The following is a 12,842-nucleotide window of genomic DNA, read 5'->3' as shown; positions in this document are numbered from 1 at the left end:
TCATGACACGAATAAATTATCTCCATACTTCAAAAAGGCACAACGAGGGAGTATGTGTGCGTGTATCATAAGAGAGCTAGAGAGACTATGCCTTTGAGAGTGTATGTGCATGTGCACTTCTGCGTGTGTAAAAGTGTGTCAGTGAGGTGTGTGTGAGCATCAGCAAGTTTAGAGCAAAATGCTACGGCAGCAGCTCCCTTCTGTGTACACACACACACACACAGACAGACAGACACACACACACACACACTCCTAGCTTGGTCGTGCTCACATGGAGGAGGAAAGAGTTGGGCTGCTATAACTGAAAGTCCACTTCCATCAGGAGAATGCTAATGTGCTCACACACACACCAAACAACTGCAAGGTCACACATCACACAAACCGCTGCACACAAACACCTGCTGACACACACGTAAACTGAGCCATTTAGACACACAAATGGGGGGGAGTGAGTGGGGTGGAGGTGTAGCTAGGGGAGAGAGACAGACAATCAGAAAGGAAGAGAGAGAGAGAGAGAGACAGATGAGGGGAATGCGGTGCCCAGCGATAAATCTGTCCTCCTGCCAAGCTTCCCAGATAATCAATCACTTGAATGACAATGGAGACACACAAAGTGTTTACAATCACAAACGCACACACACACTCGAGTCCTGTGCCAGGTTTGGTGTTCTGCAGGGTGACTTTAGCATGCTGGTGTGTTCACTTGCACTATCTTAAATAGTAGGAATGGAAAATTGATCAGGAACAGAAAATTTCATCGTTCTCTGTTAAAGCACCATCACCACCATCATTTCCAAAACAAGCTGTCAATAATAACTGAACTTAATGTAAAGATCCGTAAAGAACCCACGCCAACAGAACGGCTGCATGGTTAACACAAAAGACTCAGTCAAGATACAGGGAGGATGGAGGACAGAGAATGAGGATAGAGGTGAGTAAAGAAGGGTGAAGAAGTTGAGGGAGCAAGAGCAGGAAGAAGAGTGAGATGTAGGTTTAAATCTGTCAGGCAAAAACACTTAAGACTCCCCAAGGATGGAGTGAAAGAATATCCTGTTCAAATTGCTCAGCTTCTACCCTCAATCAGTCCATCCGTTCAGATGCCCCACCCCCCTCACCCTCATCCAAAAGTGACAGCTGCTAGCTAGGGCTGAGCAGAATGTTGACTTTTTAAGGTATATCGATATATCTTCAAACAAGATATAGGATAAAATAATACTGTCTATTTTTATATATTTTGAAGTTGTGTTACATAACCCGTTTCTTAGGTAGACCCGTGCCCATGACTGCATTTTTCCTCTCACACACTCTACTCACAACATAGAGGGAGAAACAGTGCTGGTCCACACTGCTGAAGATAACCGCCTTGTAAACATCTACCGATAGCCTGTGCATTAGCCGTTTAGTTGACATCTGTAAATTGTTGCTATGGAAAATTACCTGCATTACACTCTCCCACACTAAACTGCATGTGTCTCTATATGCACATCCATCACACGCCATGCCACCCCCCATCTCAAGTCAATTCTCAACCTATCAGAATCACTAGATAGACCTATTTTTAATTAACATGGGCTATTGTTTTATATAATTTTAGAGATTAATGTTTTGCTTGGACTAAAAGCACAATTAACCTTTAGTTTAACAGTCGATGAGAAGGTCAATGAGCCATAAACTGAAAGGGTAAATACTGCATACAATTTTCTTATATCGTTTTGAAAACGTGAACACTGACTGTATAGATAATGTATATTTTGAAAACTCAGATCTCACTCTTAAAAATAATTCAGGCAACTGCTTGGCCTCTAAAATCAAAATCACTAAGTGTATGTAAAGAGGAACACACGTCCTCCTTGTTCACCAGACAATGTAGCAGCAGATGCTGCCCTTTAGGCAGGTGAGATGGGGTTTCCAACATACCACTCCATCACCAAAACCAAGATGAATCAGTTTACTAAGAACTAGCTTAGTGCGCTGACCACACTCGTTCTCGTATCTGGATGCTTAAGTGTGTCATCTTTCATAACAAGGAAGCAACCAAACTGATCTGCAGTGGCACTCTGTAGGTTATTTTCCACTTAGTTTGCAACTAGGAGTCCACTGTCCTGACAGGACTGATCACATATCCATCTCAACAACAGCTGTATCCATTTGTTTTGATGAACAGATAGCTCAACTGGGTTAAACTCTGAAAAAAAAAACAGGGGGGGGAAACAAGTGGCACTAGTGTGTTAAATACTGTTTGGAGAAATTCCTGAGAAATATGTTCTTATTACAGCACACACCTAACATGGATTTCACGGATTTTGTGAACGAGGAGACGACGACCAAAACATCAGAGAAGCATGTCCTCGTAGCTGCAGAGCCTTGGTGAGATGGATGGTACAGCAGCTCACTGACAGCGTGTGTGAGCGGGGGAGGGGCAAGACAGGCATGTTATATGTCAGCTAGAGTGCTGCACGCAACACAGTGTGTGAGTGAGATGTAGAATAAAGGTCACAGCACAGCACTCTGCCAGAGCGGTGACCTTGAGCTGCTGACGAAGGCGCGCGTGTGTGTGTGTGTGCGTGCATGTGTAATAACCATGCTTAGTGAACAGATGGAGCTTAGAGTACCAGACATACAGTCATCATGACTGACTGGCCAGCTTGGAGAGTGTGTGGCTCTTTCTAACAAGTGCATCATGAGGCACAGAGAGAACTCCCTTACTGTGCCGCAGATCCACACACACATACATAAACACCACTGAGTACTCCCCTAGATAGACTATCCTATTTCTCCAGGCACATTTGCCATCCCATTCCAGGCCACACTATCCCAAGCCACGCTGTCGGTGTGTGTGTGTGTTTGTGTGTGTGTCTGCATGTGTGGGTAATGATGGGGGCTGCCGGGCCTGCAGCCACAGTGAGGGCGGCGCACGCAACGTGCCCAGGCGAGGACCAGGGCTCACCAGTCAACCTGGCATCTAGGTCAGAAGTGCTGGATAAATTAAGTGTGACGGCTGAAATGTCAACCAAAAAAACGCAGCAGCACAGGCTTGGAGGTGGGGTGGGGGTGTAGTAAACGAGCAGAGGGGAGCAGTGTGGATGAGAATGGAAGAGAAAAAGGGGACTAGATCTGTGTGTGTGTGTGTGTGTGTGTGTGTGTGTGTGTGTGTGTGTGTGTGTGTGTGTGTGTGTGTGTGTGTGTGTGTGTGTGTGTGTGTGTGTGTGTGTGTGTGTGGCCACAGGGCTGCTATTGTGTGTGAATGGGTCAGTGGAGAAAGGGGGCTTTGAGCAACAAAACAAGCTAATGGAAGCCAAAGGCACGTGACGCAGGCAGCGGTGACGGTGCACGCTCACACACACAAACAGGGAAATTGCCATTGAGAACTGCTAACCTCTTCCCACCAGCCCTCCCCTCCTCCTCGTCTCCTTTGCTAGAGATCCTGGACTCCCTCTCTTGAGATCTTTGCTTGTTTTCCCACTTCATTCCTCTTAGTGTTTTCCCCTCCCCCAATCTCTTAATCACCCTCCAGCTTTTTTTTTTTCCTCTCACTGTCTCCTTTTCTAAACTGTCTGTCTCTCTGGACATCCGGCTACACAACAACATCAACTAAGAGATGACACCCCTGAAATGGATAAGACAAACAGTCAGTCAGTCAGACAGACAAACAGACAAACAGACAGACAGACAGACAGACAGACAGACAGACAGACAGACAGACAGACAGGCAGGCAGGCAGGCAGGCAGGCAGGCAGGCAGAGAGAGAGAGAGCGGAAAGAGAGGAGACGGGGAGAAAGGAGAGACAGGAAGGGAGGTTTCCTCTACAGAGGAGGGGGAGATGTGGGAGCGAGAGGGAGGAGAGATTATGCTGGTGGCGCCTCTCTGTGTGTGCATGCATGTGTGTGTGTATTGCACACGTGTCTCAGGATATGCAGCTCACAGGAAACAAACAGCTGCAAAAATCCATTCCCCCCCGCACACACACACACACACACGGAAACACAACCACACACTAGACCGACAGCAGACGACACAAAAGGCAAAAAAAAACACTGATGTGAGCACACTCACACACAAACATGCACACAAAACCCCAATGAGCCAGTGCCCAATGCACCGCTGTGTTTTCAAATGTCATGTACACACACATTTATGCACACACACACATCACACACTTCCCTTACACTCCAAACACACACATTCCCCCACCCACATGAAAAATAAACATTCAGATGAAATACACCCACATATGAAAACAAATGCACAGTCTTGATCTCTGTCACACTCACACACACAGTGTTGCTACCACATCAAAGCATTTGTTTTACGGAGACTCACCTGTATGTGAGGCACTTTCTGTGGCGTAAGAGGGGGGGAGGAAAGCGGGTGGGAGGCGGGAGGTGTAGGTGCCCATGGGTTGGATCCCTGGTTGGACTGAGGGGGTGTGCTCTGCAGGTGGTGGTGGGGCAGGTGTGCGTGCTGTGTCTGAGTGTTCTGGGCAGGCGGTGCTAGGCCTTGGTTTGCGGCCGGAGCTCCATGTTGACTGACAGGCGGACCCTGGAAACCCATGGGAGCAGACTGCAGGGGCTGCCCACTTCGAGAAGCCTGCTGCTGTGCCTGGAGTAGACGCTGGTCTCCCCCCTGGCTGACCGGAGCTTCATGAGGTCCTGGTAGTTGAGACAGGCAGAGGGATTATAACCGATTGTGCTAATGTATAATGCCTGTAGTAACATGTTTCACCTGCTCTCCATCACCAAGACACTGAAATTTAGCCAATACCTCTATGTTCTTTTTTTGTGTTGTTTCAATCACCAATAAGCAATAGGCAAATTGTCATGGCTACAGAACAACAACACCATCAACATTTAAACTTGGTACCTATATGGTGGAAGTTTCATGTTCTCTTAAGTAAACAAGATGCTCGAATGGGTCCCAATAAAGTGACCGAAGTCAGACCTGTGAAAAGACAGCATGGGACAGTATCAATATTACAGTGCTTACCTTGCTGTTGCTGGAGCTGAGGCCTATTTGGACCCATTTGTGGACCACGCTGCGGCCCCATGCCAGGATACATCTGCCCTGCATTGGGGGCCATGTTGTGGGGCTGCTGGTGTTGGGGGTGTGGGGCAGATAGAGGGGTTTGGGGAGTTCTCTGTGGATGGGGCATAGCATTGGATGGAGACTGCAGGGCTGGGTACCCTGTGACCTCTGAAGGCCCAGCTAGTCCTGCACTAGGGGGTCTGCCCTGCTGGGGAGGAGGGGTTGGGGTTCCCAAAACCCGCATGGGGGACATGGATGATGGGGAGGGGTAAGATCCCTGAGCTGGGGGGGCAAGGTGGGACTGGGATTGGTTTTGAGACTGGGGCACATTCTGGGGGAGCTGGGTGTGGTTTAGGGGGTGCATAGGCTGGCCCTGCTGTCCTGCCTGCTGCTGCATAGGGGCAGAATGGGTTTGAAGGGACTGGGGTTGCTGTGGTGGTGCAGGGGGATATCGTTGCCCCTGCTGCCCAGCTGCTGGGCCTGATCCCTGGTTAAACCTCTGGCCAAGTTGCCCTGGTCCCATGGCCTGACTGGTGTTAGTACTGACATTAGTATTAACACCCTGGCCCATCCCAGGTCCAATGGCTCCATACTGGGCTTGATAGCCAGAGTACTGGCCTCCCCCAAACCCCCCCATGCCCTGTTGGTGCTGATGTGCGTGGGAGGGCTGTCGGGAGGGGGAGTGTGGGTATCGGGGTGTGTGACCCATGTTGGTATAGCCCTGGGGTTGTGGCTGGGGCTGGGGGTGCCTCATCTGGGACCCCCCCATTCCAACATGTCCCAGGTAGTGAGATGGGTCCTGAGCAGGAGGGGGTGCCATGCTCTGTGGAGGGTAGTGTTGGTTCATGCGAGCTGCATTGGGTGCAGGTGGGCCTTGCATCCCACCATAGTTGCCTTGGGACATCTGGTAGCCTCCCATCTGATTGGGGCCACCCCCTGGTTGTGTCGGAGGTTGCTGATAAGCTGATCTGGTCTGCTGCTGCTGCCCCCAAACTCCACCCCCACCTCCTCCTCCCCCAGCATCACCTGGGTACCCATGGTGGGGATTACTAGAGTTAGCTGGGTTATTATGGTAGTGGGGAGCCATGCCATTCATGGCCGCATTCACATTTGGTGGCCCCTGACTGGGACCATTCTGGGCCATCATTCGTCCTCCAGGGGCACCAGACTGATCGTAGCCTGTGTAGGGGTTGTGGTCATAAATTTGCCCCAATTTAGGCTGCCCTGGGCCAGTCCCAGTGCCATGGATCATCCCCTGGTGGTAACCCCGGTTTCCCTGGTGCTCGTGGTTCAAAGAGGGATTAGTCTGCTGGGCTAGAGGGTTGGACTGGCCAGGGGCAGGCTGCTGAGGGAAGCAGCCTCCTAAACCATCTAATCCATCTGAGAACAGCCCTGCATCGTCCCCAAATAAACTCAACATCCCTGGGTCCGCCATGGCTGGGTGGGGGGCCCACAGATGGAGGGGACTAGATGGAGGGAGGTGTGTTGTGCAGTGAGGAGCTAATCAGCTAGCTGCTAACTTCAAGCTTGTTACTCCATGGTCCTCTTTACAGTTCCTGAAGAGACAGAAAGAGACGGAAAGATAAAGAATTACTTTTAACAATGTAGTAATTTAAAGTCTATTGGCTGTGGAATATCTTACTTTATATCAACAATTTTAACCAAATTTTTCCAAAGTAATTAGCAAACTTAATTAAAAGTTTACTTTTCTCCGATAAAGTGGTTAAAAACTCTTTACTTCATTTAGACGAAGTCCTTAAGTTTGTGGTTAGTCTCACATAAGACAAATTTAAATCATATAGAAAATATTCAGTACAGGACTTGATAGGACATTATCACAACTTAAAATACTGTTCAGAAGTTCACAAGTATATAGTTTCTCAAAATTACTCAGCCCTCTTTGGATGGTTCATCACACAAACGTATTCGTTTGAACATTTCAGCAGCCTTATTAGCCATTTGTCAAAGGTGCAACAGATTAACTTGCATGTTAAGCAAGTTAATCCGATGTAACTACCCTAGAAAAAAAACATACCCCAACTGAAAAAAAAAACCTCTGCATTCACACACCCCAAAACACACACACTTCATATTAGCTCTCCCTCCAAACCCTCCCCCACCTCCATTTTACTACCGAACAAAAGAACTTCTTTCTTTTTCAACACACACTCGAAGTCATTGAATGTGTGTGTGTTAGAACAAAGGGGCCAGCAGATGCAACTCTGTTTGAACAGCAGCAGCTGCCATCCAGTCAGCCAGCAATCAGCCATCCAACAGACCAGAGAGGTTTTCCATCCACCAATCAGTCAGTAGTTAGCTACTAGGTCAGCAAGCCATTCAGCTGGCCAGTCAGTCAGTCCTGGCAGATGTGTGAAGATAAGGGTCTGTGCATCCCTGTCTGTTAATCTCTCTGGATATAAAAGGAATGTAAACATGAACAAAACAAACCTACTTTATTATTAACAAACAAGCTGTAGTTGTGTGCAAAAATGAGAAAAAAAACTCCAGAGGTGTGTGAATACAGTCAACATTTAAGGGACTGGGTGGCCAACCCGACACCCCGGTCTGCATGAGTGAGAGGGTGAAGGTACTGTAGGTGGATCTAAGCATGCATGAATGAGTAGGTGTAGGCCATATCAGAGACTGAGACGGGGAGAAGATGGGGGAGGTTTGCTTGTTGCTTCAATGCACTGCAAAAAAAAAAACACCTAATCCAACTTCTAACGCTGCAGAATTCCCCTCCCCCCCTTCACCTCATTTCTTTCCTCCTCCACACTCCCCTTCACTTATTGGTTCATTACAGAGACCAGCAGGTATCAGGGCAAAAATGTTTTAATATTTCCTCACATGTAATAGTGTCCATTAATTATTAATTTCCCCTATCTAATAAATACTTTGTACAACCAAATAACTAAATTGTGTTCCATAAATTACTTAATCTTTCTACTAAAATGGGTTTAATAATGATAATAATAATTTGCACCACCACCTAACGATAATTAGTGTAGGTACAGATGGTTTTGGCTAAGAGGTTCTGGGTCAAAGGAGCAGCTTAAGTTTTAGCAGCAGGCTAACCGTGTGAATGTACAGCCTGCTCAGACATATCCCAGAATGCATTAGGTAAGAGGTGGGGTACATCCTGGACAGCTCACTAGTCTATCACAGAGCTGTCGGTATACACAGTCAAATGAACCATTTTGTAATTACAGAAAATAACAAACCATAGAAAGGAGAGCTGGCAGATCCTGCATGGCAGTGCGGCAGCATTGTTGGTGCTAGTGTTTGTCAAAATATTTCACAGAAACACTGCTGCTTCCTGTCACAAGACAGATGTTTTCTCTTCAGCTTTATTCAGTGGGATAAAAATGCTCAAACTGATTTGTCAACCAGACTTTTGTTTCTTCTGCAACTTGTTTTATTGCCAGTCATCTTGAACTGCAACACAAATACAACATGAATATTCAAAAGTTGTGCGACACAATAATATATTATTGCTGCTGTTGTTGATTATAATTGGCTGGTAAAGGGGTCTCTTTAACACACAAATATTAATAATGATACAATAATAGATATTGGGTTAAATGTAGTTTAACCCAATATCTATGTAGCAGCATGTCTGTCGCTATGACTAATTTTATTTTATCTACTATATCCATTTACTGGTACTCTTTCATTTCTAACTAAATGATGCAAGCTACAGGAAAGCATTTCTCAACCACCATTTATGTCGCCATTTAAACACATGCCATCTTTAATGATGCAGTAAACTGATACAGTAGCTGAGACTGTAGCAACAAGACGAGATTAGACAGTCATCTCTCACTGTGCACATTATTAATTAATTCCTGGTGGTCTTCCACTGTTCTAGCCAATTGTTTTGAAATGTGATGGTGAACCATTAACAGCAATGGGAAAATGTATCAAAAAGTGATATCCAGCAGTACAAAATCAACATAAAATGTGATGCTCAGCCTCGCAATATGTATCGTGTGGTCGCACATCACTAGTTCTTCTATATTTTTTTATCATCCATAGTCAACCAGTCATTCCTTTCCTTGCCTATTCCAAACTTAGCCCTGCACGTTACATAGTGGCTGTTAGTGCTATACTGACAGGGGAGAAAATTATAGAGCTGTTGTTCATTCACTCGCTAGATCCTTCTTAAGCAGAAAATCATGCTGTCAACAGATTTCCAGTCGCAATGCTCTCTGCTGGACAAACTACACAATATCAGCACTGACAATAAAACAGCCCAAGCAGCTACCGTTGGTTTTCCATTCAATTTGTTTCTTTTTTTGTTTTATCATATTCACTAGTTTAAAATGGTCAATATACTGGTCAGACTCCCACTTGTAAAAACTACAGAAAAAGCAAGTTAAATACATATTTTAAGACTATTAAACAACCACTTAGCAGGGTATCATTACTGAGATTTTAACATTTAACAAGAAAACTTAAACGATGACATTTCTCTGTCTGTACTAGTCACTAGTAACCCAAGTGTTCGCGGATGAGACTTGTAGGAGTTACTTTACAGTATCACGTATATTATAGTAGACACCTAGATTCTAGGTACCAATAAAGAATGCAGATTCAGTCAGCAGTAAGACCACAATCAACATTAGCATAACACAGGGCTACAGTAAAACAGACTTCCTTCATGCCCTTGGGCCTTCTGCTGGGAGCATATAATGTTGTTGTGTAAATAGCAGTTAACAAGCCAATTCCTCCATGTTTCTTTGAACCATGAAGACAGGTGCTACTCAATTTTTTATTATATTATGTTCAGCAACAAGCAAGGACAGGTAAGACATGCATAGATTCTTAAAGCTTCAGTAGTACTACTCACACAGTACAGGTATCTGTTTAAACAGTGGTACTATATATGCTGTGATATGCCGTTACCTCTTTATGCTAATTGCTCAGTGGCTAACATAGTGTGTAAATTAAGTAGTCTCCACATGACCACTTGTGATTGGATCTCACTTTCTCGCTCTATGTGCAAATAAAAACGTGCTTCAATTCCGTCTGCAGCCAATTGAAAAGGGAAAATGATGGGGCTGTTTATTAACCTTCCAGCAAGTGTACAGCTGTGTTTCACGAAAAAGTTAGCAACTTAACATGAAGACACTGCTCTACTCCACACCACTGTCTATTCCAGCTATGTATCTGCATGTTCTATTAATTTAAAAAAAAAAAAAAAAGAAAAGAAAAGAAAAGAAAAAGTAGTCATATCGGTGCATATACAACATATACCACAAAACCGGCATTGCTGACATCTGTGATAGGCCACTGAGGGAAGCAGGGGGAATTGATTTATCAGTTGGTTCCACTATTCAACCACCACTGCAACTTATACTGACAAATCTGGATAAGCAACGAGATCTGCTGCATCAAATCAAGTGCCTCCCAAATTTCTATACAAGTTGTAAATATTATAAGGCCTTTACACCACGCAAATAACTGTGCACAGTTAGAGGGGGCTAGAAATTAAATGTGTATGAGAGAAAAAATAGGATCATAGAAAAAGGTTTGGATTACACACATGCAGTATTTCCCATGTATAGGCTCTACCTGGGTGGCTCGTCCAGGGAGATTATCTAGTGTCTACAGATAGCCTGCATGTGAGGTGTTTAGAGGACATCTGCAAATTGTTGCTATGGAAAAAAACCTGTATTACACACTACCCTTCTAAATAGCATGAGTCTCTGTATGCACATAGGTCACACGCCTTCAACCCCCACAAGTAAATTCTCAGCCCGTTGGAAGCACTGCACAGGCATTTTTATTTCTATCACAATTAGGAGAGAGTGGTAATAGTGGTAATATAACAATTCTGAGTGAAACCTGTGAATCCACATACACAAACTGTTCCCTTTTTACCACCAAACTAGGCGTAAGAGCAGTTATAAAAGGAGGAAGTACTGGCCTATGCATAACACCTGAATAAGACTAGTTTCAACTAGTGAAGTTTGCAAACAAGTGTAAACACACTTTTGTCTTTTGTGAAGCTTAACTACACTTTGAGTGCTAGTTCCAGTCTGCATATTGTAAACATTATACACATGCACTGAGACATGCTGGAGGTGCAGTAACTATTTTTTAAATCACGTCAGTTAATCTATGAAACGTGAGAAAATGGTGAAAACTGCCTGTCACAATTTCCCAGACACCAAGGTGACATCTAAGAACTGCTGGTTCTGTCTGATCAACAGACAAAAAACTCATATATTCAATTTCCAATGTTATAAAAACAGAAAAGCTGCAAATCCCCACACCTTAGAAGGTGTAATCAGCAACTGTTAGGCGACTCTAGCCTAATTTATAAATTCTCTGTGTAGGACTAATTGAAATACTCATTTACACTATGACAGTCCAGAAAACAATAGCCCCTACACAGTTAAAGCAGTGTTTCAGCAGCTGCTATTAGGAAACTTGTGTTTGGTTACTAGATACACTGCACCAGCTACGAAACACTGTTGAGTTACATCACTTCCTGTGTATCTCAATCACTACAGGAAGAAAAAAAATGTGTGTGTGTGTATGTGTGTAGCAGGTGAGAGTAATCAAGTGTAATTTCACATCCTTTGCTGCAAGCTACTACAAAGGCAACTGATTTCCTGTCAGCTCTACCAGACGCATGTTATATTACACTGTGAATTCTACACTACAGAATAAATGTAGCTGCATAAGCACTTGCTGGCTACTCCATGTGTGAGTGTGAGAGAGAGCCTGTGCATTTGTGTGTCAGCCTTGGGGCTTTCATCAGATCACAGCTCTACTTAAAAGTAAGGAGGAAAGAGATTCATCCCCCCCCCCCCCCCCCCCCCCTCCCTCTCTCTCTCTGTGTGAGTAAAATCTCCTTCAGTCATAGAACAGACAAGCCGTCTCTCTCTTCCTCTTCCATTTCAGCCCAAGCCTGAGCACTCATCTCTCTCTCTATCTCACAGCAAATGCACACACGCAAACGCACGCACAGTTTGGCATTGAGGCCCAGCTGTTACTGAGGAGGGAATTAGGTGAACGGTCAGTGTGCCGCTTTAGATGTCAAATCTCATCAAAGGATGAGGCATTTAGCCAGCCGCACTCCCCTCTCCTCCCCCTGCCGTTAATTACACGTGGTGAGGGGTCCAGAGGAGGTAAGACCATGTACATCCTATCAACCATCAACAACCGTAGACAGGTCTAGCAAAAAAAATGTTAGCTAGCTTAAGTTTTGCCTGCGGCACTGTACTGTCCAAAGTCATCTGGGCGCATAAAGTGCTTGAATTTCAAATACATTCAATACCTGCACATGCCACATACTGTTTACCTCACAAGCATGAAGGAGCATAACAATTCCTGCGTTCATAACTTTTCCCCAGTGCATAAAACTGCTGTGCAGTGTCTTGGCATCTGATCAGCCTTCACACCGGACTCAGTGGCTCAGATTTCATTTTCTCACTGGTAACTGTAGCAACGCACCCACACCGACACAGGCCCATATATTTTGACTCAGTGCTACCATCAGTGTGAACATATCAGCATCGTGGAGAGGTCGTATGCCCTCAGAGGCAAATCAAGTCAAACAGAAGTGTCTAAAAGACAAATTTCTGTCGTCTCTATTGGTGGCCCTAATCACTCATTTTGTATAAAAACAGTATTAATCACGTGTGTGTTGTCAGTCAACTTCATAACCAATATACAGTGTTGTGATTGGCTCAGCATGCTGCTCATTTTGGCTAGCACATCTTTAGGTTTTGGACTCTTGGTTGGACAAAACAACCAATCTGGATACAACAACTTGGATTTCAAGAAACTGTGATTTCTTTTTCTTTTTT

General features: G+C 44.9%; 1 protein-coding gene across 1 annotated transcript in view; it reads right to left on the bottom strand.

Moving 5' to 3' along the window:
* chd7 (chromodomain helicase DNA binding protein 7) overlaps positions 1–12,842 on the bottom strand; it is a 65,323-nt gene that overhangs the window by 41,235 nt on the left and 11,246 nt on the right. Inside the window, exons 2-3 of the mRNA XM_041054492.1 lie at positions 4,984–6,578; positions 4,321–4,649 (exon numbers count right to left, since the gene is read on the bottom strand). Of these exons, the coding sequence (XP_040910426.1) occupies positions 4,321–4,649; positions 4,984–6,457 (1,803 nt within the window). The 5' untranslated portion in view covers positions 6,458–6,578. The remainder of the gene's footprint in view (positions 1–4,320; positions 4,650–4,983; positions 6,579–12,842) is intronic.

The sequence above is a fragment of the Toxotes jaculatrix genome, chromosome 14 (genome assembly GCF_017976425.1).
Source record: "Toxotes jaculatrix isolate fToxJac2 chromosome 14, fToxJac2.pri, whole genome shotgun sequence".
Classification (NCBI taxonomy): Eukaryota; Metazoa; Chordata; class Actinopteri; family Toxotidae; genus Toxotes; species Toxotes jaculatrix.
This window is presented reverse-complemented; position numbering and strand designations above follow the sequence as displayed.